This window comes from Pochonia chlamydosporia (genome assembly GCF_001653235.2).
Source record: "Pochonia chlamydosporia 170 chromosome Unknown PCv3seq00021, whole genome shotgun sequence".
Taxonomy (NCBI): Eukaryota; Fungi; Ascomycota; class Sordariomycetes; order Hypocreales; family Clavicipitaceae; genus Pochonia; species Pochonia chlamydosporia.
This window is the reverse complement of record NW_019154056.1, coordinates 24017-50832: the sequence shown is the minus strand read 5'-3', so window position 1 is coordinate 50832 and position 26816 is coordinate 24017. Positions and strand designations below refer to the sequence as shown.

General features: G+C 49.1%; 9 protein-coding genes across 9 annotated transcripts; 4 read left to right on the top strand and 5 right to left on the bottom strand.

Annotated features, from left to right (window-relative positions):
* Positions 1-1969: 1969 nt before the first annotated feature.
* On the bottom strand, positions 1970-2836 carry VFPPC_18538 (hypothetical protein; the record flags this gene model as incomplete). Its single annotated transcript, XM_022430132.1, has 1 exon — positions 1970-2836. One exon carries the CDS (start codon positions 2834-2836, stop codon positions 1970-1972), a length of 867 nt encoding a protein of 288 aa, XP_022284883.1.
* Positions 2837-4135: 1299 nt separating this feature from the next.
* VFPPC_18537 (hypothetical protein) lies at positions 4136-6617 on the top strand (the record flags this gene model as incomplete). Its single annotated transcript, XM_022430131.1, has 2 exons — positions 4136-4729; positions 4782-6617. The coding sequence occupies 2 exons, from the start codon at positions 4136-4138 to the stop codon at positions 6615-6617; spliced, it is 2430 nt and encodes an 809-aa protein (XP_022284882.1).
* A 465-nt stretch (positions 6618-7082) lies between these two features.
* VFPPC_18536 (hypothetical protein) lies at positions 7083-8879 on the bottom strand (the record flags this gene model as incomplete). Its single annotated transcript, XM_022430130.1, has 1 exon — positions 7083-8879. The coding sequence occupies one exon, from the start codon at positions 8877-8879 to the stop codon at positions 7083-7085; it is 1797 nt and encodes a 598-aa protein (XP_022284881.1).
* Positions 8880-9647: 768 nt separating this feature from the next.
* VFPPC_12580 (transposase-like protein) lies at positions 9648-11454 on the top strand (the record flags this gene model as incomplete). Its single annotated transcript, XM_018290400.1, has 3 exons — positions 9648-9779; positions 9866-11023; positions 11074-11454. The coding sequence occupies 3 exons, from the start codon at positions 9648-9650 to the stop codon at positions 11452-11454; spliced, it is 1671 nt and encodes a 556-aa protein (XP_018136126.1).
* Positions 11455-13155: 1701 nt separating this feature from the next.
* Positions 13156-15208, top strand: VFPPC_12578 (alpha-L-fucosidase; the record flags this gene model as incomplete). The annotated part of the gene is made up of 4 exons (XM_018290399.1): positions 13156-13836; positions 13894-14020; positions 14084-14135; positions 14194-15208. 4 exons carry the CDS (start codon positions 13156-13158, stop codon positions 15206-15208), a joined length of 1875 nt encoding a protein of 624 aa, XP_018136125.1.
* Positions 15209-15725: 517 nt separating this feature from the next.
* VFPPC_17075 (restless-like transposase) lies at positions 15726-17862 on the bottom strand (the record flags this gene model as incomplete). Its single annotated transcript, XM_018294824.1, has 2 exons — positions 15726-16491; positions 16538-17862. The coding sequence occupies 2 exons, from the start codon at positions 17860-17862 to the stop codon at positions 15726-15728; spliced, it is 2091 nt and encodes a 696-aa protein (XP_018136124.1).
* Positions 17863-19891: 2029 nt separating this feature from the next.
* On the top strand, positions 19892-22494 carry VFPPC_18535 (hypothetical protein; the record flags this gene model as incomplete). Its single annotated transcript, XM_022430129.1, has 3 exons — positions 19892-21970; positions 22023-22102; positions 22155-22494. 3 exons carry the CDS (start codon positions 19892-19894, stop codon positions 22492-22494), a joined length of 2499 nt encoding a protein of 832 aa, XP_022284880.1.
* A 710-nt stretch (positions 22495-23204) lies between these two features.
* Positions 23205-23723, bottom strand: VFPPC_18534 (hypothetical protein; the record flags this gene model as incomplete). The annotated part of the gene is made up of 3 exons (XM_022430128.1): positions 23205-23216; positions 23280-23415; positions 23485-23723. The coding sequence occupies 3 exons, from the start codon at positions 23721-23723 to the stop codon at positions 23205-23207; spliced, it is 387 nt and encodes a 128-aa protein (XP_022284879.1).
* Positions 23724-24676: 953 nt separating this feature from the next.
* On the bottom strand, positions 24677-26117 carry VFPPC_12426 (hypothetical protein; the record flags this gene model as incomplete). The annotated part of the gene is made up of 2 exons (XM_018290312.1): positions 24677-25598; positions 25657-26117. The coding sequence occupies 2 exons, from the start codon at positions 26115-26117 to the stop codon at positions 24677-24679; spliced, it is 1383 nt and encodes a 460-aa protein (XP_018136122.1).
* Positions 26118-26816: the final 699 nt, after the last annotated feature.

Sequence of the window (26816 nt, the reverse complement as noted above, 5' to 3'; positions counted from 1 at the left end):
GCTGAAGTAATATTGCAACAAAAAACATCTTCAGAATGGAATTCCGGAACATCCCTGGGTGGGTGGGACTGGCTGGCGGAAGGACCTGCACCTGCAATGCGCCACGGTCGTTCATGGGATAAAGACAGCTCCATGGGGTAAGAGGTATTTACTGGAGCTGAGAGTATCCCTGTTATCGCAATTGCCTACCGGGATTGTGCCGTTAGTCGGATGTAGATACTGGTGCTAACCCATTGTAGCTAATGTGGGGCAACATGGGAGCTGGCCTGCAGAGAGGCCTGAAACAGGGCAGGGGTACTGATACTGTACCGCAACTGCGCTCCCTACCACCGACAGCGCATCGCCGACATGGTCCCACCGAAACAAAGGCGGATGGTATTCATCGCTATTTTCTTTCACTACATAACGGCCTTACATTTACAAATTTGCGGCACGCGAAACTCCTCCAGGGACCACGGGGGTTTTCAATCATGTTGACAGACTTCAGATGGCTAACGGAGGCTCCAAATTAAACCCCGCCGAACAACTCGTATTATCTTCCAAAAGCAGCTGCTCTGAGCCACCCCTGCACCGGGGATATCGTATAACCCTCCAAGACCTGGCTTCGCGCCACTGCGAGACCTCTCCGTAAGTTACGTCACCCAAGCCACTTTACGGGGGATATATTGTGTCAGTTCGGCATGAAATATATATACCAAGCTCGGCGCATGGATACTGGATTACATGACAACCATCTCGTTTCAGTGCAGGATACTGATTAGGAGTCTCTGCGTCTACTAAAATGACCATGGTGGAACGAGCCATGAGGCGATGAACTGGAGATCTTCCTGTTAGCATTGTTCCTAACACCCCATTCGTCGTCCAACGCCACGTATTGTCCCATTTGCTCGTTGGCCAATAGACAGTGCTGGATAGACACGCTATGAGACTGAAACTGGGGTGAGTTTCAGTTTCATGACACCGGACGCTGGTATAATTTCAGTTTCATATGAAACTATATTCTGCAGCAGATCAAAAAAGAATTAACTGGCACGCAGCACGTATATAACGTATCTCCTGCCTCCCCGAAGAGGTTGGTATTGTCTGCTTATCTATAGTACCAAGTCCCCAGCTTCGACATCACTGTCCGCCCCCTTATCCATTTCTAAATCTTCCTGCAGTAGCCTTACAGCCACGTCTATATCCTTCGCTGCCCTAGGCACCCCAGGAAGAAGCGGCCTGCTTTTCCCCTTTTGGAATGCTTATCCAGCTCCTGATGCACTCGCATGCCTCTACCATATCCGCAGACATACTGCATCTATCTCACGTGACCTGCCGTCTCGCGCCGAGAAGATTCGCTCTGCCTCCGTGGACATCGGTGGGATAAAGAATACGTCAATGGCCATCATTCTCCAGACCTGGAAGAGGACGATAAAATAACGGATATTTTGCTTGCGAAGGGACAGAAAAAGCGGAAGGCAACGGAAAAGGTTGGTGATAGCATTGTAGTTGCAACGGATTAAGTAGCAAAATACTACTCAGGCACTGTGAGTAGTATTTGTTGATACGGTGGAAATACTGAAGACACTTCTTTGCAGCAAATTTCACTGGGGCATTATCGGAGACTGCTGTGGCTGAATGTAGGGTGCGTCCGAATAGAGGTTTGGGTGCGTCCAAGTAAAGACTGTCTTTCTTAAAGCACTCGCATTCCCAGAACGAATACTACCACACCCAAACAAATATATCGGAGACATGCAGAAGCCAGCTCTACTCCAGGACTTGCAGCCTTGGTCTGCGCCGAGGGATCCCATTGTGTTGATGTTGGATCCATTCCTGTGGTGGATGTAGGGGCAGTGGCAGTAGTGGTGACCAATTTCGCAGGCGTTGACGAGTCCGCTATGACTGAGCCGCCAGTGCTCTTGCATGAATATCGACCGTTCGGTACAGATCGGCAAGCTTCGAAATCGATCGTCGATCAAATCGATCATGGCTAGTCCTGGTCCTTCATATCTCCGTTGACTCTGCCTATTAACTGAAGTACTTGTCTCCAATTATCTCCTTCAAGGAGATCTAGAGGGAGATGTGGTTGATAAATGCCAGCCCTACTCCACGATCGAAGGCATTGTGCCATGCCAACTATGTGACGTCGTAGGCGGCATCTGAGCGGTGTGACCATCCTCCCGCAACTGCTGAAGTCTCTCTCTGTTTCGGCGGAAGACGACGCAATTGTGAGGAAATCAACCGCCATGTAAGAGAGCTGGGGAAACCGCACAGCGCCAACGTCTCTCCACCAAGCAATCGGATCGGCTTTGTAGGCGATGTTATCTACCAGCGGCTCAGACAGGTATTGATCGAGCTCGTCTTGTGTTGGGAGTGCGGTTGGCTGTTTTGGCCGTTTACTTTGTAGTCCTTCGGCGTCTTGACGAACGATTGATCGACTAAACGCCAATCGGCGCTCAATGTAGTCCAAGGCATCATGGCTTCCAGATGCTGACATGGCATTGCAGGCTGGCTCGTGAGCCATGTGCTTGTAATTTTCCTCCCAGATGCTTGTCAAGTTCCCGGCGTAAGCTTTTTTCCACCCTGATGTCTGACGAGACGGCAGCTGATTCCAAAGCTGCTCTAAAGCTCGCCATTTCTTACTCGGATGGAATACAACCGCCGCCACATAGGCGGTCGAGGTCAGTTTATCATAGTAATCGTTCAGTTTTTTCCAACCGAGTTTGATGTAAATCTTTAAGAGCCTACGGGTTTTTGCATCCATGTCGTCAAACAAGTGAACCTCTTCCATCATATGATCATCATTCTCTTCGATTATTACACCTTGAATGGCCCACTCAAGGTGATCAAGGAGCATCTCAATCACTTGAAAGTACTCGAAACCACCTGTTGTTGAGCGTTTGCCAGAAATGCCTGCGCCCTGGAGTTGTTTTGAAGCAACCTTGAACGGTTGAAGTATCTTCTGAACCGCAGTAACGACCTTCCATTCCTAGAGCGAAAGCTTTTCTTTCAATATCGCTGGCCGGTCCTGTTCTTTGGCGCCTTGGCGAATCCATCGTTCCTCGATAATTGACAGCATTCGGTTCAAAGCGGATCGTTTCAGCAGCGCTCGAGAGGCCATGGCCTCATCGGACTGCCAGCGAGTACAGACATTTTGGACCCACGTTAATACGGGTTCATCAGGGGCAGTTTGCCGTGAGCTTCATGAAAGTCCTCGAGAAGTTGGCTGCTCGTTCGAAGCGCAATGCCGATATTGTGCAACTTGCCAAAAGGGCCGTACTTGCGATACTTCTCCATCTTGTCGGCATTGACTATCTCAGGAAGTAGGCACGAATCCTGGCTCTCCCCCAGAGTAGTGTTTGACTCATAATCTTCCTCCAGATCCGGCGTGTCCAGAGACCCAATCAACTACACGACTTACACTGGTTGATCAACTTAGTGTATTACACTCAACTAAATCAACTAAATCAGGACAATCCTGACTAATCAATTAAACTAAATTTGGGCCTCTCGTGTACGTGGATTTAGTTGATTTCAGTGTAACTGTTGATGGTTAAAGGGCTGCACATTTGATCTCGAACTTAGCTTCAGGGTAGGTTCGGCTGCGGGCGAGACGACAAGTCAGCTTCCTCCCCCTATTCTACATCCGTAATTTGTATTCTAACCAAAGTGCCTTAAGGTAGAGCCTCCGCTACTGCGTCGTGCGTCTGTTGATCCTTGGTTGATTGACTTCGGCATCTTTTTACCCATCTTGGAACCGTATTGCCATGTTTTGAATGACGTGTAGCGGAACGATGGCTGATGCCTAGTTTATTGAAATATCTTCCTGCTAGCTAGCACCTGCTTGATCATCACATAACACCTATTTCTGGCCATCTACAACAAGTATCATCGCTTCTTTTCTGTAAGGGGTCGCCGGTCGGCCCCAGTAAGTTCCGTAAGGGGACACGCGGCTCATTCAGCTAACAAAAAAGAGAGAGCAGACGTTCTCGAGGGGTGGACTCTCTACTATGGTGGTTAACTGGGCAGTCAATGCTCAGGGGCTGGTTGTGAGACCCTCATTTGGTGGCGTTATCAGCATTGCCATCAACCCAGGTGCACGGCAACGAGTTAGTCCGTGACACTTTCACATTATGTCTTTATGTTTACTATGACCATGAGCGCTTCGGAATTCCTAGAATCGTCCCCAATTTCTATCGATGATGTCCCAATTGACTTCGAACTCCCAGTGCCTTCCACGCCTGCTTCTTCTGCCGAGAGCTCATTGACGCCGTTCTCCCCGCCGCCGACGACATTGCCCACTCCTGATAAGTACGATACGCGTCTTTGGGGACATTTTCCGGGTTGGGTATGGTCAGAAAGAAGCAAAGACAACTACTCATGGGCTTGGGAATATGGATACGACATACAACATGACGACGAGCGCAGATGGGTCTGCAAGCCGTGTATTCAGAAGAACGACCCCAGACCTAAGAATTTCGTTGCTATTGGCCTTCAGAATGCGCTGAATCACTTATACAAGGATCACGGAATATCTGCACCAGATAACAAGACAAAGTCCGGCTTGCAAAAGAAAGCCGAGGAGAAGCCAGGGAGCAAGAGGCCAAGATCGATTGTGGATATATGGAAGCTCGACCCTTTAAGACCTCGAGAACAGGCGATTGCCAACTCTATGATACGCGGATTTAATCGAAATCACTTTCAACGTCTCCTGATCGAGTGGATAGTCGACACGAATCAGCCCTTTAGTGTTGTTGAACATGAGAGACTCCGGGATATCTTCGAATACCTTAACCCTGCAGTCAAAGATCACGAACGCCAACATCTCTGATACCACAGTTCGCGCGCTCATCAACTCCGAATTTAAAAAGCACAAGGCGCGCGTCATTGAAGCCCTGCGAAAGAGCCCCGGCTTAATACACGTCAGCTTTGACGGATGGAGGGCGCGGAATCGACACTCGTTATACGGTATCGTGTGCTTCTTCAGGGACGAGAATAGCAAGCCCCACAAGGTCGCTCTGGGGGTCCCCGAAGTCCGCAGACATTCGGGGAACAACATTGCAACAGAAGTCCTTTATACCATCGAGGCTTTTGGCATCGAGGAGAATATTGGGTATTTTACCCTTGACAATGCCGAGAACAACGACACAGCACTTGAGGCTATTGGCAAAAAGCTCGGCTTCAATGGCGCTCGAAGGCGAGGCCGCTGCTTCGGCCATATAGTCAATCTGTCTGCGAAGGCACTACTGTTCGGGAAGGATACAGACGCGTTCGAAGAACAACTTTCTGGTGCAGAAGCGCTGTCTGAAGCCGAATACGAACTTTGGCGACAGAAAGGGCCGGTTGGGAAGCTCCATAATTTCGTCGTGGATGTTGATCGATCGGACAGACTGACATACCTGTTGAAAGAACTTCAAGAGTACGACATATCCATGTCGGACGATCCGAAAATACGGTCAAAAAGCCCCGTCTCGGTAGTGCTAGATAACGATACGCGCTGGCTTTCCCAGCTCTATATGATCCGCCGCGCCTTGAGACTTCGAAGGTACTTCGAACTGCTAGTCGCGAAGTTCCGAATCCAATGGGAGGAGGAGAATACATCAAAAAGAACTGGCCAGTTGAAAAAGTCGGCTGTCCGGCCTCGAATCCTTAGAGACGAGAACCAACTTACGGCCAACGATTGGTCTGTACTTCAACACTTCGCGACGATCCTTGGATACTATGAAGATGCAGTCAAGACTCTAGAAGGCGACGGTTTAATCAGGAAACGCAAGAGGGGTTATACTGGTTCATATGGGAACGTTTGGGATGTGATCAATGGGTTTGAATTCCTGCTTGGCAAGCTCGAAAAATATAAGGCGATGGCAAAAGATTTTCCTGACCCCGAACAGTTCAGGATCGGCATAAATATGGCCTGGGAGAAATTAGACAAGTATTACACTATTCTCGACACAACACCGATATATTATACCGCCCTCGCACTCCACCCGGCATACAGATGGGGATGGTTCGAGCAGGCCTGGGTACATAAGCCCGACTGGATCAGATCTGCAAAAAGGATAGTTCAAGAAGTGTGGGACGAGTCCTATCGAGATTTCCATATTGTGGTGGCCTCAAATGACGAGCCTGTTGCAAAACGACAGAAGCAATACTACAATGCCTTCGAAGAGCATTGCGAACAGTCCCGTATCGACTCCATACAGACAGAGCCTCTACTGGACGACGACACGATTGGCGACGAATACGAACGATGGCAATCGAGCCATGAGAGCACTGACAAGACTGTGCGAGATCCGATAGCGTATTGGCATGAGAAGCGCCTGCAATACCCTCGTCTCTCCCGAATGGCCCTCGACTTTGTCACAATACAATCAATGTCTGCAGAATGTGAGAGGATGTTCTCGGCAGCAGGGCAGATGGTTGTTCCCCAACGGTGCAATCTTCAGGCGCAAACAGTTGGGATGTGTCAGGTATTGAGGTCGTGGTTTCGGGCAGGCATTATCAACGACCTAGATCCGTTATTTCTCTCGATCATAGAGGAGAAGAAAGAGCTCGAGGGCATCCATCTTAATGATGATGAGTTCAGAAGACGGGAGCTATCGTGGCTCGCTGCCGCGGCGAAAACAGCTGGCCATTGAAGAGGCGATTCGAGTGCTACAAGAGTGAATGAAGGGAAGGGGACGGGAGCAGCCGAAGGTAGATTCGCACCAGAGGAGCCTCGGGAAGCCCTACTTGTTGTACCAGCCAGCAAAAGTGGACATCACCTCCTTCTAAGAGGGAGGTATTTGTTAGAATATGTCGTCTCTGACACTTTTTAATGCGAGGGGATGGTTAGCGTCACTGTGGCCAACCCTGACACGGGCGCGATGAGATCAACTCAAGAGATAATGCCACTATATTGCACGAAAACCAAGATGAAGAGGAAAGAGGTATGAGCAAGCGCGTGGACGTGTAGACGCGTTAACTTAGTGCCATCATGCGCTGCCCCACTACGCCGCGACTCTGGATGATGCCGCCACAAACCTCCATCCACTGAAGTCAACTACACTTAAATCAACTACATTTGAGGTGTCCGTTGATACACTACATTCAAAGTTTCATTACTAATCTACACTTACTCTAAATTGACAGATGCCGTGTAGTTGATTTAGTTGATTGGGTCTCTGCTGTTCGGGGTCAGGAAAATCTTTTGCCATCGCCTTATATTTTTCGAGCTTGCCAAGCAGGAATTCAAACCCATTGATCACATCCCAAACGTTTCCATATGAACCAGTATAACCCCTCTTGCGTTTCCTGATTAAACCGTCGCCTTCTAGAGTCTTGACTGCATCTTCATAGTATCCAAGGATCGTCGCGAAGTGTTGAAGTACAGACCAATCGTTGGCCGTAAGTTGGTTCTCGTCTCTAAGGATTCGAGGCCGGACAGCCGACTTTTTCAACTGGCCAGTTCTTTTTGATGTATTCTCCTCCTCCCATTGGATTCGGAACTTCGCGACTAGCAGTTCGAAGTACCTTCGAAGTCTCAAGGCGCGGCGGATCATATAGAGCTGGGAAAGCCAGCGCGTATCGTTATCTAGCACTACCGAGACGGGGCTTTTTGACCGTATTTTCGGATCGTCCGACATGGATATGTCGTACTCTTGAAGTTCTTTCAACAGGTATGTCAGTCTGTCCGATCGATCAACATCCACGACGAAATTATGGAGCTTCCCAACCGGCCCTTTCTGTCGCCAAAGTTCGTATTCGGCTTCAGACAGCGCTTCTGCACCAGAAAGTTGTTCTTCGAACGCGTCTGTATCCTTCCCGAACAGTAGTGCCTTCGCAGACAGATTGACTATATGGCCGAAGCAGCGGCCTCGCCTTCGAGCGCCATTGAAGCCGAGCTTTTTGCCAATAGCCTCAAGTGCTGTGTCGTTGTTCTCGGCATTGTCAAGGGTAAAATACCCAATATTCTCCTCGATGCCAAAAGCCTCGATGGTATAAAGGACTTCTGTTGCAATGTTGTTCCCCGAATGTCTGCGGACTTCGGGGACCCCCAGAGCGACCTTGTGGGGCTTGCTATTCTCGTCCCTGAAGAAGCACACGATACCGTATAACGAGTGTCGATTCCGCGCCCTCCATCCGTCAAAGCTGACGTGTATTAAGCCGGGGCTCTTTCGCAGGGCTTCAATGACGCGCGCCTTGTGCTTTTTAAATTCGGAGTTGATGAGCGCGCGAACTGTGGTATCAGAGATGTTGGCGTTCGTGATCTTGACTGCAGGGTTAAGGTATTCGAAGATATCCCGGAGTCTCTCATGTTCAACAACACTAAAGGGCTGATTCGTGTCGACTATCCACTCGATCAGGAGACGTTGAAAGTGATTTCGATTAAATCCGCGTATCATAGAGTTGGCAATCGCCTGTTCTCGAGGTCTTAAAGGGTCGAGCTTCCATATATCCACAATCGATCTTGGCCTCTTGCTCCCTGGCTTCTCCTCGGCTTTCTTTTGCAAGCCGGACTTTGTCTTGTTATCTGGTGCAGATATTCCGTGATCCTTGTATAAGTGATTCAGCGCATTCTGAAGGCCAATAGCAACGAAATTCTTAGGTCTGGGGTCGTTCTTCTGAATACACGGCTTGCAGACCCATCTGCGCTCGTCGTCATGTTGTATGTCGTATCCATATTCCCAAGCCCATGAGTAGTTGTCTTTGCTTCTTTCTGACCATACCCAACCCGGAAAATGTCCCCAAAGACGCGTATCGTACTTATCAGGAGTGGGCAATGTCGTCGGCGGCGGGGAGAACGGCGTCAATGAGCTCTCGGCAGAAGAAGCAGGCGTGGAAGGCACTGGGAGTTCGAAGTCAATTGGGACATCATCGATAGAAATTGGGGACGATTCTAGGAATTCCGAAGCGCTCATGGTCATAGTAAACATAAAGACATAATGTGAAAGTGTCACGGACTAACTCGTTGCCGTGCACCTGGGTTGATGGCAATGCTGATAACGCCACCAAATGAGGGTCTCACAACCAGCCCCTGAGCATTGACTGCCCAGTTAACCACCATAGTAGAGAGTCCACCCCTCGAGAACGTCTGCTCTCTCTTTTTTGTTAGCTGAATGAGCCGCGTGTCCCCTTACGGAACTTACTGGGGCCGACCGGCGACCCCTTACAGAAAAGAAGCGATGATACTTGTTGTAGATGGCCAGAAATAGGTGTTATGTGATGATCAAGCAGGTGCTAGCTAGCAGGAAGATATTTCAATAAACTAGGCATCAGCCATCGTTCCGCTACACGTCATTCAAAACATGGCAATACGGTTCCAAGATGGGTAAAAAGATGCCGAAGTCAATCAACCAAGGATCAACAGACGCACGACGCAGTAGCGGAGGCTCTACCTTAAGGCACTTTGGTTAGAATACAAATTACGGATGTAGAATAGGGGGAGGAAGCTGACTTGTCGTCTCGCCCGCAGCCGAACCTACCCTGAAGCTAAGTTCGAGATCAAATGTGCAGCCCTTTAACCATCAACAGTTACACTGAAATCAACTAAATCCACGTACACGAGAGGCCCAAATTTAGTTTAATTGATTAGTCAGGATTGTCCTGATTTAGTTGATTTAGTTGAGTGTAATACACTAAGTTGATCAACCAGTGTAAGTCGTGTAGTTGATTGGGTCTCTGTAGCCATGCCTACCGTGACCTCCACGGTAGGGCTTTACGCAAGCTCGGCCATCCTGGCCATCGCTCATAAATTTGCCTGGGTTCCCAGTTCTTCCACGAACATTCCCACCAGGACTTTCGATTTAGAGCAGCCCAAGGTGCTCTAGAGAGGTGCGCGTCCACTGAGGTCTAGCCCCTGCAGTGGATTTTGCCCGACACACTTCACCATTCCTCATCGGAGCAGAAGGCGGCATACCAGGCAATCGTGGCCCATTTTGTAGATGCGGAGACGAGAGAAGTCGCCCAAGCGTTATTGTCACTGCGCGAGTTCAAAGGAAGCCACAATGGGGAATTGCAGGCCAAGGTTTTCCTAGAAGTTGTCGAAGAGTACGACCTCAGCGGGAAAGTTGGCTACTTTACGATGGATAATCACGATGCTAACGATACTATGCTTGACGATGTCGCAAAAGAGATTGAGAGTTTAGATCCGGTTGCCAAGCGACTACGCTGCAGTGGCCATATCATGAACCTCATCGTTCAAACCTTCCTCTCTCGGAGCAAGGCAAAGAGGATCCAGGAGGATGAACAAGAGGGGATTGATGTGGCGTATGAGCGGCTGTGCAGGCTATCCGAAACAGAAGGAGGAGGCAGTATTTCGAAGGCACAAGCTACTGAGGAGTGGCGGGAGTTTAGTGTTCTAGGCAAACTCCACAACTTGTGCATATATTCAAGAAGCTCTACCAGCATTTACAACGACTTCAAGGCCAAGATTGGCAGGGCCTTGCCGAGGGACAATGATACACGTTGGAACTCATGGTTTCGCCTCATTGACGTGGCTATTGAGAGACGGGCAAAGCTCATGGATTGGATTCAAGAAAATCACGCCAAAATCGAGAAAGATGCACTAGACCATAACGACTGGAACGAACTCAGAGATATTCATGCGTTCTTACAGGTATTCCACCAGATCTCGGTACGCCAAGGCCGGGAGAATACTCTCGATGAAGTTCTCTCCCACATGGACTTCCTGCATGAACACTTCACGCAGACTAAAGACCGGGCTTTCAGTGACCCACGCTTCTACGCCCGCTTTCACGTGGCTTGGCTCAAATTCGAGAAGTATTACCAGCTTACTGAACTAGCCCCCGTGTATGTGGCCGGTATTCTCCTCCACCCAGCACTCCGAAAGAGCTATCTGAGTGAGCAGTGGAAGAGAAACCCGGCCTGGGTTAGCAATGCCGTGGATGCCGTAAGGAAGATTTGGTCCACAGAGTACAAGAGCTACCAGCTCCCAGATAAACAACAGGAAAATGAGGCAGAACTCGATGAGTTTGATCGCTGGAGGCGGAAGGTATATTGCACATCAAATGAGGTGAAGGATGAATTCGAGCGCTTCATTTATGTAAGTAACCCGAAGCTTTCTAACGGCCAGGTTTTGACGATACTTCGCAGGGCTCACAAGTCGGGATTGGGCAACAAACGGCCTTAGAGTGGTGGCTTGAACCGACCCAGAGAGAAAACTACCCCCTCCTCTGCCGTATGGCTATTGACGTATTCTGCGTCCCCCCAATGTCTACGGAGGCAGAGCGAATCTTCTCAGGCACAAGACGGCAGGTTACATGGGATAGAAGTAACATGTCTGCCAAAATGGTGGAGGCATGTGAGTGCATTAAAAGCTGGATAAGTGTTCCAAAAGGAAAGAGTAGGCCGCTTCTTGCTGGGGTGTTCAGGAGAGCGGAGGATATTGACGCAGCTGTAAGGATACTCCAAGAAGATATAGAGATTGGTAAGGGGGCGGAGAGTGATGGCGAGACTGGGGAATTGGCAGTATAGGTAGGCAGACAATGCCAAACATCTTTGGGGTAATTGGAGGTAAGGTGTATATCGGCACCGATCTTGTGAAAGATTTTGGACTGTACCTAGATATTGTTTCACATGAAACTGAAACTGGACTGGCGCCCGGGTTTATGAAACTGAAACTCACCCCAGTTTCAGTTTCATAGCGTGGCTATCCATCACTGCGTTATGGAGCCAGCTGAAGCTCAGCATAATATGTGACAACCAGCAGAGCGTCTTATGCCTCTGAATGTTCCTATCCGAACGCTACTTTCAAGACAACAACATCCGACATAGCTCCGTCGACGGCGTATGTAAGAGTATCCTAAGTAGCCGAATGACAAGTGTCTAGAAAGTGATTCGAATAGCTACCTAACCCGGGTCCAGCAGAGTTTGTATCTTCACTCAAGTCTCTTGTGAGAGCCGCCCTCTCATTGGGGCGTAATGTTGTCACGTTATGAGAGTCATTGTTAGCTATGTTTTATTGACACACCACCAAATCCCTCATATGTATTTGTTGTTCTTGGTTTTGTCTTCTACTACAGATTTTTCTGCGGCTTTTTAAATGCCAATAACTTCCCTTCATGCGAATCCTCATATTTTCTTTTCCCGGCTATCTTCATCATAATAGCCGACGTTATGACAGCTAGCAATTACACCCAGTTGGCCGGTTCTACCAATACATGCATATTTATCCGGTAACTGAATGCATTTTGGGATTGGATGAACTCATTGGGGCGGCTAGATCTGTTCTCAAGCTGGGGTAGCCACGTATGCAGTTTGTAAGAGGCTCATTTACATTCCCCCCTGACCACCCCCGCAAGCTCAACTGGGCGAGTCCCTATGTCCGCCTGGCTCCATGTGAGCCAGCTTTGGGTTTGTTTTACAGTGCCGAGAATGTGCAATGGGGGAACTTATTCCCAGACCCGGCAACCGGTGCCACAAGCTCATACTCATCGGGTGGCTTGCCAGGTGTGTAGAGTACCTTCACCTTTTGTGCGCATCTTGACTATCATCGAGACCTTTAAGCCGAGTTTTGTATCATTGCTCACAAAGCAATGGAGAAGGTGACGATGAATAGTGTCGCATACAAGCACAGAACACTAGACGGGGCGAGGCATCAGTTTGGTGGCACAACGGAGGCCTTTGGGATCCTGTAACTATTCGACCTGGCGGCAGAACGGTTGCTTGCTCGATATCTAACTGGGATGCCCTTGGTGGGGTGATCGAGGACAAAATTTGGGGAGCACACATACCTAGCTCCCGTGCCATTGGAGTAATGCGGGGTATCGTGTTGTCGTGAGGAGGCAAATACGAGATTAGAGCTAGCATAAATTATGTTTCTTCTCACGCTGCCAAAGTCCTAGACAGGGTTGGACGCCCAAATATCGACGTAGAATCCGGTTTTGTTTTGAATACCCGATTTGAACCGACGGAGGTATTCCAGCTGTGAGAGCAACTATTAGCAGCTAGTTTGGGCAAGCCAAAGTGGCCGCCAATTGAGATCCTTCACTTACCATGAAGCATCTTTCAAGTTGCGGCAGTCCGAGATGGAGCTCCTATCTCGTCCTGGGGGTTGTATAAGATACGCCATGCCTCCATTTGTACTCCCACCCACTGAAACTCGATACTGCCTCTGAGTCCCTAATCGCCAACTCGATCTATAAACTCACAGTCTGCAACTTTTGACAAGACAACATGCTCTTATTCGGCTCAGTTATTGTGGCTACGCTGGTGACTTTCGGTTTGGCGCGCTTGCCTGGCATTGATCAGCGCGCGACTACATCAGCATTTACGCCCAAGCACCGCATTTCCCCCAAAGATGGCTCCAAGATTGCACTGCCAACAGCTGAGCAACTCGCGTTCCAAGATAGGGAAGTCGGAGTGCTCATACATTTCAACATCGAGACATATTTGGACACTGATGGCTGCCTTGAAGTCCCCTGGAACGTACCCAACCAGACTTTGTTCAACCCTGCGCTGATTAACACTGATCAGTGGATGGATACAATCAGAGCTTTGGGCGGAAAATTTGCCACGCTAGTCGCCAAGCATAGTTGCGGTTTTACGATGTGGCCAAGCAAGGTGACATTTCCGACAAGCGACAATCATGTCATTCCTTACAATTACACTATCTCTGAGTCTCCGGTCCATGATATGGATATTGTCAAGAGTTTCGTAGGCTCTGCGCAAAAATATGGCATTGGACATGGCTTCTATTACAGTGTGTACAAAAATAACTTGTTCAACGTAGACCAGCTCAGGGTCAAGACGACTCCCCTTCTGCCGGGGCAGGTCAGTATTAGCAACAGCACGTATGATCAGGTTGTGTACAACCAATTAACTGAATTGTTGACGAACTACGGCAAACTCACAGAGGTATGATTCTCCAAAAGTTTCATAGTCGCTTGCTAACCGGACAAATGTGCTGGATAGATCTGGCTCGACAGCGGTATTACCAGTACTCAGCGGGACGAGATTGAGAAACTCTTACAAGCGCATCAGCCTCAAGCTGTCATTTTTGATGGATGCAAGACGAATGACACTTGCGTTTCTAATTCAGGTGAGATAATATTGAGTTTAACTAGCCGCGTTGCGACGAGATGTGCTGACGGCAACGATATAGTTCGATGGCCGGGAAATGAGAATGGAGTAGCCGCCGAAGAGAATTGGTCAAGGTCAGTGTTCTGTATAGGATCGTAGCAAAGATCACTTAATAACGGCTTCCCCATAAAGTGGTTTGCAACAGGGTGGGGACCCGAATAGCCCTTATTTTTGCCCCGCAGAGTGCGATACTACCTTGCAAACAGACAGGCGCTGGTTTTTTGGCGTCGACAAGCCTTTGCGATCCCTTGAAGAAATGATCGATGTCTACCACAAATCGGTTGGCCGGAATTGTATTCTGGAGTTGGACCTCACTCCTGATCGCCGCGGTCTTATTCCCGACAACCATGCTACCCGTTATAAGGAGCTGGGAGATTTTATTAGCTCTTGCTATGGCAAGTCCGTCGCCAGTCAGGCACATCACGGCACGGACGAGAACGGTACTTATACAATAAGATTCGACTCACCTGCCTCCATCGATCGCATCGTACTGATGGAGGACCAGACGGACGGCCAGGTCATACGGTCGTATCAAGTGCTTGCGAAGATTGTGGATGGACTGGGTGCAAATGACACGTCAGCTGTCCCCTGGACTTCGTTGAAGAACGGCACCAGTATCGGTCACAAGAAGATTGATCTCTTTCCGAAGGCCTATACCGTGACAGATGTCATGATTGCTTGTACCTTCGTCGATACTCCGAAATGGCGGTCGGTTTCGGTTCATCTCTGTGATCGCTTGGGTAGCTCATTTTCGAAGATTCAGGCCGAAGCATATACTTCCAGCAACGGAACAAAGATTCAACAAACATCGGACACAGAGGGCGGCGATAACGTCGGATGGATTCATCGAGGCAACTGGCTCGGTTATCGCGGGATTGACTTCAGCGACGGCGGGGCTACACAATTCTCTGCGAGGGTCGCCTCGGGTGCCAGGAGTGGGGGGGGCACGATCCAGGTTGCGCTGGACAGTCCGACTTCCACACCAATTTGCAGCCTCTCCGTCTCAAACACAGGTGGCTGGCAGAGCTGGAAGACGATCTCAGCCAATGTCAGCGCCATAACTGGAACGCATACCGTCTACTTAACCTTCATGAGTGACCAGGCTTCCGACTTCGTTAATGTGAATTGGTTCACCTTTTCTAAGTGATCAGTTGAGCTGTTGTATCCCCATCGTGGACCTCGACTAATGTGGCTTCGGCTATTTTTGACGGGTTACGCTTCGTGTTGCAGCCCGAGAGGTTTCAACTCTCTGATGCTTGAATTCCGGCAGTATATTTCTAGTCCTTTGCATACTATTTCCGGACCTACGAGATGCGCCATATGTCGCTTCTGATACGGAATGCCTTTATGTGTGTTCAGGTAACAGCGGTCGTCGGACCCAACGAGCGTCAAGGCTCCGATTGCCCATTTTCCTCTTCAACTATTCTATTTTTCACTGTTAAGATACTCGCAATTAGTAGTCGCCTAGCCCGTTGTCAATATACTCAGATGGACTCAGGGTGGCGATCAATTCAATTCCATCAATTTCGCCTTCACGTTGAGTTGAGTTGACAGCTTACTCAGCATTTCACCCGTGGAGTTGAACCACCGCATCTCCAAGTTGAATTGATGGCGTTGAATTGAAAGAGGTTGAACTGCATACACATGCGGAGCTCCACAACACCCTACTCCCAAGCACCGCGGCCGTCCTCCTCCGCCTGCCATATAATACTCTCCCCAATCTCTCCTGATACATCAATCAACGTATCCGCTGCGTCGATTAGGCCATTGCGCACCCACGACCTAAGTGTTTGTGTTATCCCTATCGTGCTAGCTTCCAATCGTGTCCGCAGCGGTGAAACCATTTGCCCAGCAACACTAAACAAACGCTCGCACTCCGCGGACATAGGTGGCACTGATAGCAAGTCGAGAGCCATTCGCGACAGCCGAGGGTAATCTTTCCGTCTCCCCCACCAATATTGTACGACATCAGTGACCAGAGGGTCGTTCTTAACGTCAGGGCTCGACAGCCAGTGGTCATATTCATCATGGTCTACGTTCTGCGAGTTTTCCAAAGATGAAGACCTGCCTGACAGCGACGAGGTCCGGTAAGCTCGATGTCTCTCAAGTGCACTCATTACCTTTAAACGCTTCAGCGGAGGCTCTTCATCGGGCATCGTAAGTATCGGTAGTGTTTTGTACTCTTCGTCCCATAACTTCCTTACCGTTCTCTTCGCCTCCTGAAGCCACAGCAGCTGTGCTTTGTTGGTCCAGGAATTCTCGAAATATGCCCAACGAGAGACCGGATTTAGAATGGCGGCAGCATAGTATGCCGGCGTCTCGTCCAGCTTTGTATAGTACTCGTTCAACTTGTCCCACCCTAGGTTGATGTTTATCTTGACGTGTTCAGGGTCTGGGTAGTTTGCTGCTGTTGCTTTCCACTCTTCTAGACTGTCCATCAGGAATTCGTATGTTGACGCAACGTCCCACATCTTGCCGTATGCCTCGATACGGCCGCCTTTGCGCACCCCGGCTCTGGGCGTCGCCTTCAAGCATCCGGAGTGCCTCCTCGAAATCAAGGAGCACCTTGTCCATTAACTCAATGACTTTCCAATCTTTCTCGCTCAGGAGACTCTCCTCTCGGAGACAGAGGGGTATCTCTTCCCTCCTTCTCACCCCATTGCGACAACCCTTTCTGAATTCCAGCGTGACCTTCTCAACTAGGTCTTCGAGAAACGGTCGCAACATGAGACCGCGCCGGATCATGTAGAGAGTCGACAGCCAACGAGTTTGGTTATCGAGGACAACATCAACAGGCTTCTTTGCTTGAATTTTCAGGTTGTCTGAATGCTGAAAGAACTCCTCCTGCAGCGCACGGAGATGGTATGTCAGCTTGTCGGATCGATGGATCCAGTGGACCAGATTGTGGAGTTTTCCGACCGGCCCCTTCTTTCGCCAGATTTCGTGTTGGGCCGCATCTACACCAGGTCCCCCATCCACCTCTGCTTCCAATGCCTCGGCCTTGTGCCCAAACAATAGAGCCTTAACCACCAAATTGAGGACGTGGCCGAAGCATCTCACCCTGCGCTTCTTCGGATCAATACCCAGCGCCTCTGCAATCTGTTCCGTTGCAGTGTCCATATTGCCGGCATTGTCAAGCGTAATATACCCCACCCGGTCGAGTATCTCATAGCTCTCTAGGATCTCGAGGATCTGAGCCGCAATGTTCTCTCCGGAGTGCGAAACCTTCAGCTCTGGCAGGCCTAGGACGAGCTTGGAAGGGGCACCATTTTTATCAACATAAAAACAGACAATCCCATAGAGAGCATGCCGGTTCCTTGAACGCCAGCCATCAAATGCAATATGGATCTGACCTGGGAAGCTCTTCAGGTGGTCCACTATGCGTGACTTTTGTTGGAGATGAAGGTCGACAATTCGCCTTCGAACAGTATCGTGGGAGATATGTGCATTTGTCGCTGCAACCGATGGGTTAAGGTATTCAAATATGCGCCGAAGCCTAGAGTGCTCGGGTTGGCGGAAGGAGATGTTGGCATCGACTACCCACTCCAGAAGCAGCCTCTGAAAATGGCTTTTGTCGAAGCGTTGAATCAGAGCGTTGGCGATGGATTGCTCCTTAGGGTCAGAAGCGTCGAGATTCAGCATCTCGACGATATTTCTTGAAGGGGTCTTCTCCTTCAGCCAATTCCCAGTCGCAGGCTGCCTCTTCCCCGACTCGTCTACAAGTCTGTGCTCCCTAAATAGATGCTTCTCGATGTTCTGTGTACCAACGGCAGAGAAGTCTGATGTCTTGGGCTTCGGCATTTGGAGGCAAGGCCTGCAAACCCATTTCCTCTTTGTGTGCGAATCGCGAGCTTGAATGTCGAACCCATGCTGCCAGATCCACGAGGTCTGTCTGCCAGCACGTTCAGAAACCGTAAAGCCTGGGAACTTGCTCCACGGCAAAAGTTTCCAATCTTCTGGTAAAGCATCCGGGTTAATTAGCGGCGCGCTGGATGTGCCGCAGTCCGAAGTCCGTCGGCGCTTAACAGTTACGTTTGCGTCCATTTAGATCGCAGCAACAGAATTGTTTTGAAGGCCGTCACTACGCGCGATGACAAGCCGAGACGCGTTGGAGACAAAATGTATGATAAGTACTGGATACAAGCTGTATACGCAAATGCACTGGGGTTAGTATGTACTGGGGACATCACCTGGCGGGCGGCTCTTTCAGCAGGTGCTACCCTGAACTACGGCCACTCTACCGCCAGTTTCAACAGATTGTCAACGTTGAAGCCATCTAGGTGGAATTGAGTCCATCAATACGAAGGGAAGATTGAATTGATTGAATTGATGCACGTGACTTCCACTTCCACAAAATTGAAAAAGTTGAGTTGACGGTGGAATTGATCGCCAGCCTGGTGGTCATCGATAAGTATATCGAATTGTATCGTCGATCAATATCGTATCGACCGATATCGATATCGAAATCGATATCGATTACAATATATCCGAAATTGGAGCAACCTTAATAGGGTAATTTTATTTGTAAATCGCAATTTCGGACTCTAAAAATAGGACAAGGCTTGTTGCGGAGGCAACAGGCTTGCACTTCCTTTTTATTGTGTTGCACAGTTCATACTGTGTAGTGAACCGATATCGACGATATCTCCCGTCGATTTCGATATCGTATCGTATCGTATCGATCGTATCGATGACCACCCTGGCGGTTGTTGGTAACGTTGTGTCTCTTCGAACAGGAATATCAGGCGTTCGCGCCAAAGATGAGACCTCGTGGCCAGAGGTGTATTCGGTATTGAATAACCCCTGTCAATATTCTCAATACATATTGAGGATATTGATTTTCTCAATATTGACTCTTCAATATGGGTCTTTTCAATATTGAGGAGTATTGAGGATATTGAAAATATTGAGAAAGATGACTAATTCTCCACCCCACTAAGCCAAGGCTTGAAGCGCTGCACTGTTACCCGTCTTCCGTTGCCCTATCGCCGCCCGCAACCGCCCCATGTGGGGTTTAGAGGTCTCACTTCGCCTTTAGCTTTTACAAGCGCAGTTGTCGAATACAGCAGCTTCTGTTGATTGAACGCACCCAGTTTCTCGTGGAGAAAGTCCACATTGTCGGAGGTAGTCCGTCAACGAACGGAAGTCATTTGCCCCTGGGAAGGAGGGAATGGAGGTATCTGTCGGTCGAAGTTGATGCACTGGCCACCGCATCGGATAGGTCACAGCCTGAGAGGGTCCCACAGCGTTGGTGGTACGCAGGTGAAACTGCGGATCGGGGTGTCTTTTAGATCGACGCAGCCCATAGGATTCGGGGACTTTCCATTCTGTTGATCAATGACAACCATGCGCCCGGCGTGGTAATTTGCTGGACAGAAGTGAAGTGTTTAGCCCGGCTCGAGTGTGGCGGCGATTGGCATCGGATGGCCCAAGGTGGTGGAAATGCAGACGGGCTGGCGGCCTTTAGGTCTAAAGCGGAGGCCGAGTGCTTCGAAGGTCTGACTATCGATGTGTTCAATGTTGAAGGCTCGCGGTATCTTTTCTGGATACGCCCAATCTCCAGAGGGAGCAAGCAAGCGTTGCGAGAGACGCTGTGAGTGGATGACTAATCGTTGAAAGTCGTGCGCAGTGAGGAGCCGGGTGGTAACGGTTAGTATACAAGAGTCACAGGGCCGGGAATAAAGGGACATGAAGAATCAGGAATCATGAAGAGGACAAGAGAAATCTGCTTGTGTGTCATTGGCCTCAGGTAGTAGAAAGCTCATAACGTGCAACAGTAAATCACATTAGACTCTTGTGTGTCAACCTCGGTCAGCCACCGTATCGACAAATGGCCACCAGTGATGCTGAAATGGGCGATTCTACGTCCCAAGTTTCTGCACCTGAATCTAGTCAGTTTCCCGGCTTTTCATGGACCGGCAATCCCGATTCTCCGGTGGCTGTTGACAGTACGAGGCGTGGTCGCGGGTCCAAGAAGCGTACCCAAACCGCAACAGAGACTTGGGCTCATGCGAAGAAGTTAAAACTAGATGAACAAGCCCGACGTGATCGCGCTGGTAACAGGATATGGGTTTGCGGTAAATGCTCATGGGAATCAGCTTCCCTGACCTCTGCACGAAACCACCTTGCTCATAGGCATGGGATCAAGATTAATGCACAGCAGCCACAGATCATACTGAAGGGCCAAGCCAAGCTTGAGCAAATTCTCCAACGCCAGGCAGAGAAAAGCCAGGCCCAAGCTGATGAACGCGAGCGAGCTGTGCTCCGTAAGGCAATTAACCAAACGGCCTTTGACGAATCGTTGCTGCAGCTCATCGTTAATAACAACCTTCCACACAAGTCAGTCGAGTATCCAGAACTATACTCCCTGATTATGAGTGTCAACTATATGGCGGCAGATATATACCCAAAGTCTCGAGCCGCGGTACCAAAGAAAATTGAACTTGCCTTCTTACAAGCGAAGGCTGTGATTAAACAACACCTGCACGCTGCACTTTCGGAGATACATCTTGCCTGTGACGTTTGGACGACTGAGCATAAGAAGAAGGCTTTCTTGGCTGTTGTTGCACACTTCGTTGACGCAGAGGGGAAGAGACGCAAGGCTTTATTAGGTTTACCACGGTTACGAAGAAGCCATGGCGGCCAACACCAAGCAGAACATGTTAACGGGATAATTGATTGGTATGACATTGCTCATAAAATCGGCTATTACATTGGTGACAATCACGGTTCGAATGACAAGTGTTGCCGCTTTATCTCGAAACACCTTAAAGAACAGTACCAACTCAACTGGAATGCAAAGACACGTCGAATTCGCTGCCACGGCCATGTCATAAATCTAGCTAGTCAGGCTTTTATTTTTGCGCCAGATAAAGAGACTATTGATGCGGTGGTAAAAGAGGTTAGGCGGGGCTCCAGATCTGGAGATGAAAGCGATCACAAAGGCGACTTCGATGAAGAAGCCAACGAAGATGATGAGAGGGATGATGAAGAAACCAGGCTTTCTGCAGCGTCAAGAAAGAAGAAGAGGCCCAGTTGGAAGGATATTGGCCCGCTAGGAAAGCTTCATGTAATCGTCGCTCATATGAGGGCTTCGGAGCTTCTCTACGACGAATTTCACAGTGCGGCCGGCCGTATGATACCTATGGACAACGATACTCGATGGAATAGTTGGTATACCATGAATGAGGTTGCTTGCGTGCTCGAGGGTCATGTTGATACCTTTGTTAAAAACCACCGCAAAGAGATTGGAAAGTATGCACTCACACCGGACGATTGGGATACTCTACGTGAGATCAACATCTTCCTAAAACCCTTTGAAAAAGTGACAAGCAGAACGCAAGGAGATCTTGATTCTATTGAGAAGACGCTGGCAACGATGGATATTCTCGTTAAACACTTTGAGAAGCAGAAGAGCAAGCATGCGAACAACACCGGGTTTCAGAACGCAATTCTGATGGCCTGGCACGCTTTTGATAAGTATTATCTCCTTACTGATGAGGTGCCAGCATATGCAGCAGCTTTGCTCCTCCATCCTTCAAGGCGAAAGCGCTATATTGATATCGACTGGGATAAGTCTTGGGTCAAAGCAGTATTGCCACAACTCCAGAGGCTTTGGGAAGAAAGGTACGCCATGACTGAAGGGGATGTCGTTCAAGCATTATCAAAACCAACCTATGAGCCTGATGAGTATGATCTGCTTGAGCGAGATCTAGACGTAGTTCAAACTTCCGCCGATGACTGGACATCTTTTATCGAGGCTGACCCTACCGAGATCTCCACCAAGACTGCGCTAGACTGGTGGTGTCAAGAGCATCAACGAACACGGTACCCACGGAGAGAGCATGCCCTCAACCCCTCAGGAAAGCTCCGCGAACCTAGCATCACAAACGCCGCCTACAATTCGAAAGTTCGACTAGAGTAGCGTCACGACGCAGAAGATGAATCTTGGAACAATCCAGCGCTACCACAGCTACGTCAAGCTGCGGTTAGAGGTTTCCATTCTATCACACGCGCCGCTTACGCCATCAGTCACACGGTTGTATGAGAAGGCACGCAAAGCAGGACAACCCCCCGGCTCTAAACGTTACTAGAGCCACAGCGGAGATGAAGGCCCTCAGGGACAAGCAGCTTCGACGGTCTACCCTCCTCGGCAAGACATTAATTATAGGGAAGTACGGCCCTCTTACTGTTGACGATGCGAGAATCCGTGTCGCAAAGGATGAGTACAACAGACTAGCGGCACAGGAAGATAAGAGGCAGCGTTTGAGGAAGAAGGAAACTCGCGATGAGGCTGCTTACGTACGCTGCTGGATTCGAGAAGTTAGATCAATCGTTAGGTCCAGTATCACTAAAACAACATTACACAAAGTGCAACAGCAAAGCAAGTGGCAGAAGAGCGATCGGCGCACTCTTCTTAGCCGCCTGAACTAGATATACCAGCGGTGCTACCTCCGTCGCCAACTGTTTTATCACGGTTCGGAGTGTAGCAACACAATCACATGGCCAAAACATTATGATCCTGAGAAAACCAGCGAAGGCGTCAGCCTTGTGATTCAAGAAGGCCAGGATCGGGCATCAAACGCCAGGCGCTCTCCCTGGAGACCAATTGTCGGATAAGGCTGCCTCTGTTGATTGAACAAGCAGACTTGGAGTAATTGCTGGATGTCATAAAATCATGGATATCAGAAGGTGAAGAGGCTGGCCAGCCACTTGGAAATAATTAGAAGGCTGGAAATAATGCTTCTTTGCTAAGATAAATGACGTGAATCCCTCTGGCAAGAGAAGGACAAGAAGTCAAGGATACACAGGCAATTGACAGGCTATTGAATCAAGAACTGCATCTTCAGCGTAGTAAAAATTGAATTGGAACCGCGTAACGCGACAAATGAACCAATTACACACATCGGGCGTAGCCCGTGTCAAACTGCATATCGTTTCGGAGGGCAAGGTGAGGTTATCCGGACCAAATCGAACCAGATCAAGTCACGCTCAAACTTCCACAATATTCCTCGTCTTTTGTTTTGCTGACGTGTCGGACCGTCACACCGCCATATGCCTCACCCCACAAGCAATCAACAATTTCCGTCGCTTCATGCGTACATCGCCGTTCATGTCCAGTTTCAATTCCGTTAAAATGCGGTTTACGTCGGGTACTACGGAGGAAGGATAAGTTAGTATCTGTGCAAGGGACAAAGACTTGACAACAACTAACAAGCCAGACGATTTACATCCGCAACTCGACTCGGGAAGGCAGTTATGACTCGGCCGGTGGAAAGACTGTATAGGGGCTCTAGCTGCCCGGTTCCCTCAACAATCACGCTGTTCTCCAATGCAATGTAGCGGTTCATATCCCTGACTAAGTATCAGTACGAGTGCAAAGGAAGATGTAGAGGCAGTTGCAGAGGCAGTTGCAGTTGCAGCCTATACCTAGCAGTGTTCTCCCTGGTAAGGGCTTCCAGTGCGGACTGGAATCGAGCAAAAGCATGCCGCTGCTCCTGCTGAATTTCGTCCAAGCGGACCATTAACCGCTCCGTCGCTTGTAGTTGCCGCCGACCGTCGTCGACACCCGGTATATTTTGGCACAACTCTAAGTTGTCCGCTGCCAACCTCAGGCCTCCGGCAGCAACGGAAAAGTCGGGCTGCTGCAGAGTATTGTCCATGTCAACCAAGAAAAGGGCAGGGGAATATTATTTTCTTGGTCTAATTAAAACCAAAGAGCTTTATCGAGCCGACGATGAAATATCATTAATGGAGGTGGCCGAGGTAGTGAGGGCTTGTTGTGACATGGTGTCGCGTCACTCCAGTGATTCAATGGATCAGGTGCTCCACGTGTGCTCCACGTCTGTTTGGACGGCAGCGGGTAATGCTTTGTCCGAGCAACCAATGAAACATTGCTCGTGCCATGTCCCACTTATTTTGAACAGGAGAAGGCGAACCGTGTCGCGGTTCGCGCAAAAATGCCTTGAGGAACGAAGTTTGAGACAAGAGAAATTGGGGAGAACAGAAGATGATAGTTTTGTCATGGAGCTGTTGCTGAGAATTTCAGACGCCGTGAGCTATTGGACCTGCACGAGTTGATCGCAAGGGTATCCCTGGATGGATGATGCAAAATGAATGGCTACGCTTTGGTACAGTACAGTTGTAATGCAGCCAAAAAAAGAAAGCAGGATATTCCAGCATGAACATTCCAAGTGCGGGGAAGCAGTATGGCAATATAGAAAGAGATATTTAGATTTAATGACCCGCTTCCACGATTTTATAACGGTCAATTTGAGTTGTTTTGCAGGCGCCAATTCCGGGAGCAGTGTTCCGTCTCGTTGATGACTTGAGGATTTTAGCAATGATGCAAGTTATAGTGCCTCGGGTTTTCTTGTTTGCATTCCCCCTACTCATAGAGTTCTGCAGGTACTTATTACGGTTTATGGCTGTGGATACAACATTCAGCAATATCTCATCATATGTGGGCTTTTACGGATCTTAAAGCATCAAGAAGAAGAGTTGGGATGCTGACGATAAGGCATATTTTGAAGAGACAGAGGTTTTTATTCAAAAGCTAAGAAGGAGAGTAACTAAAACTTAGCAGGTTTTAGGAGCCTGGGGTATGTTGACCTCGTCATGGTTTTGTTGCCAGCGGGCGATGCCGTAATAAGCGACTAGTCGCTTCTGATGGAATAGCGGTGGTGCAGTTGATAGGTGATGTAGAAGAGTTTGTTGAGTTGGGTTCAGGGAGACTGTCGCTGTTTCTACACGCCGAATCAAGAGAATTGGGGGAGTTGTTTCTTGCCGTGGAAGATGACTCCGCGTCAGGAGTTGGACCGTCTATATCAACATGGAAGATCTTTAGCTGCTTGGGAGAGCTGCCTCCTCGTTGTTCGCCATATGGTGGTTGATGCCTCCTCTTGAGACCAATGGATGATACCCGTGCAGTTGAAGGAGATCCGTCTGGTGTCGGAAGGGCTTTTACACTTCGTTTTGTTCGGTTTCTGGTAGTTGTGAATTCCTCAGCAGCTTGAAGAAGAGAGGAAGATATAGAATGGTCAATCTTGGTGGGAGTCGTAGGAGGGAGAGTAGTTGATGCAGAGGCAGCCGCGTTCTTGTCCGGAAAAGTCCAGGTATCTGGTACGACGATGAAAACATAGTCACGCTGAAGTTCCGGTGGCTGCTTCATGATGGTGTGATCTAGCAGACCAGCTATTTTGCCCGTACAGGAAAAAGGGCTGCCGGGATGAAATTGCGATTCAGGTTTCTCGATCATTTTTTTGCATAGAGCGGACCAAGGATTAACTTGAATGGGGAAGATAACAAACACTTGGAAGGGATAGAAACCTCTGAATGGAGACTTGCTAGAATTGCCCGGCGTGATAAATGTTGAGAGTTGAATAAAGGCGCAGCATCGAAGTTGCACGTCGCCAAGGGTCGCAGCCACCTCGTTCTGCAGCGTGTTGCGTCCGGAGCCTATGACAGGACCAGTAAAGCTAACAGTGGGAGGCACAGCGGGGAACGAATCCATTGAAGACAGGTTGCGAGGAATTATCCTTTGATTTGTATGAGCTTGGGACACTTATCACGGAAAAAACGGACGAGGAATCTCACGGCTGGTAGCCCAAATCACGGACGATGAAGGCCGCGATGGTGTATTCGGAGACGGTGTCGACGTCAGTCTCCAAGCCGTCATTCTGGAGTAATTCCCAAGTTAACGCATATGGGTGAGCGCGCCCGGTCATGAAAAACCATTCATCCGTCCAATCTGAAGGTACCACATGTTGATTATACAGAGAGATGTTAAGGCTCATAAAGATGTTGGTATTGGGTTGTCCTGGGTCAGACTGCAGAACGGCATATTCTGGATTCATAAGCCATGGTGGAGTGGGCAGGTGGATGCGGGCGATGGTTTCTGCATTGAGGCCCTTAATGCGATGCTCGTCAGGGTATGCGAACCGTGAAGGGCAACCAGTCTGGACGATGGCCATCATTGACATGTCGCTACCTATATTTCTTTGGCTGTCAAGAGGTTTTCGGGCTGGTAATGGGTCTTGGGAATTTGCAGTTGCCATCTTGAAAATACCGCGAAATGACCTGACGGGGGGGTTGTAAGAAGGAGATTATTCTGAAAAGCAGGATTACTTGAAATATGTCAGTCTTTCTGCCTTGCACAGAACAGCAAGTGTAAAAAGCGGTGAAGTTTTGAACAGGGAGGATGCTTGTAGAGATATATCTGCAGAGTTGTCGTGGGCGGATCGTGTTGGTCACATTAAGGCGCTATTGATGGCGTACAAGTTGAAGAAGCAAATTTATGTGCTGGCAACGCATGGTCGTCTGCACCAGTTGATAGATGCACGAGCAAACGCTGGCACAACAAAACTCAACTGGCATACTATCTCGTTCATCCTCTAACAGGTCTTCCAACTAACAGGGTTAAAACCTTGTCTTTAGAAGTCTTGGCGGTACAGTTTCGTGGCTGTGGGGGATGCACGAAGTTTCTAGTTTGAGGAGAGAATTTCAGCCAGGTGAGCCTTCGTGTTACGGGGTGCTTGATTTGTCTATCTGGAATTAGAGGTCTGCTGGTTTAGTTTGGCTGGAACTGTAGAGTTGGATGTAACGATACTCAAGTGTGGTGGCGAAAAGGAGCATACATAAGTGTGACAGTGGCAAATAGAACGCCTATTAAAATGCCCTCACCCTATTGTGCGCGATAAGGCCGAACGAAAGGAATATCGCGGGGGGCGTACTTATGTCAATAATGCAACGGACGA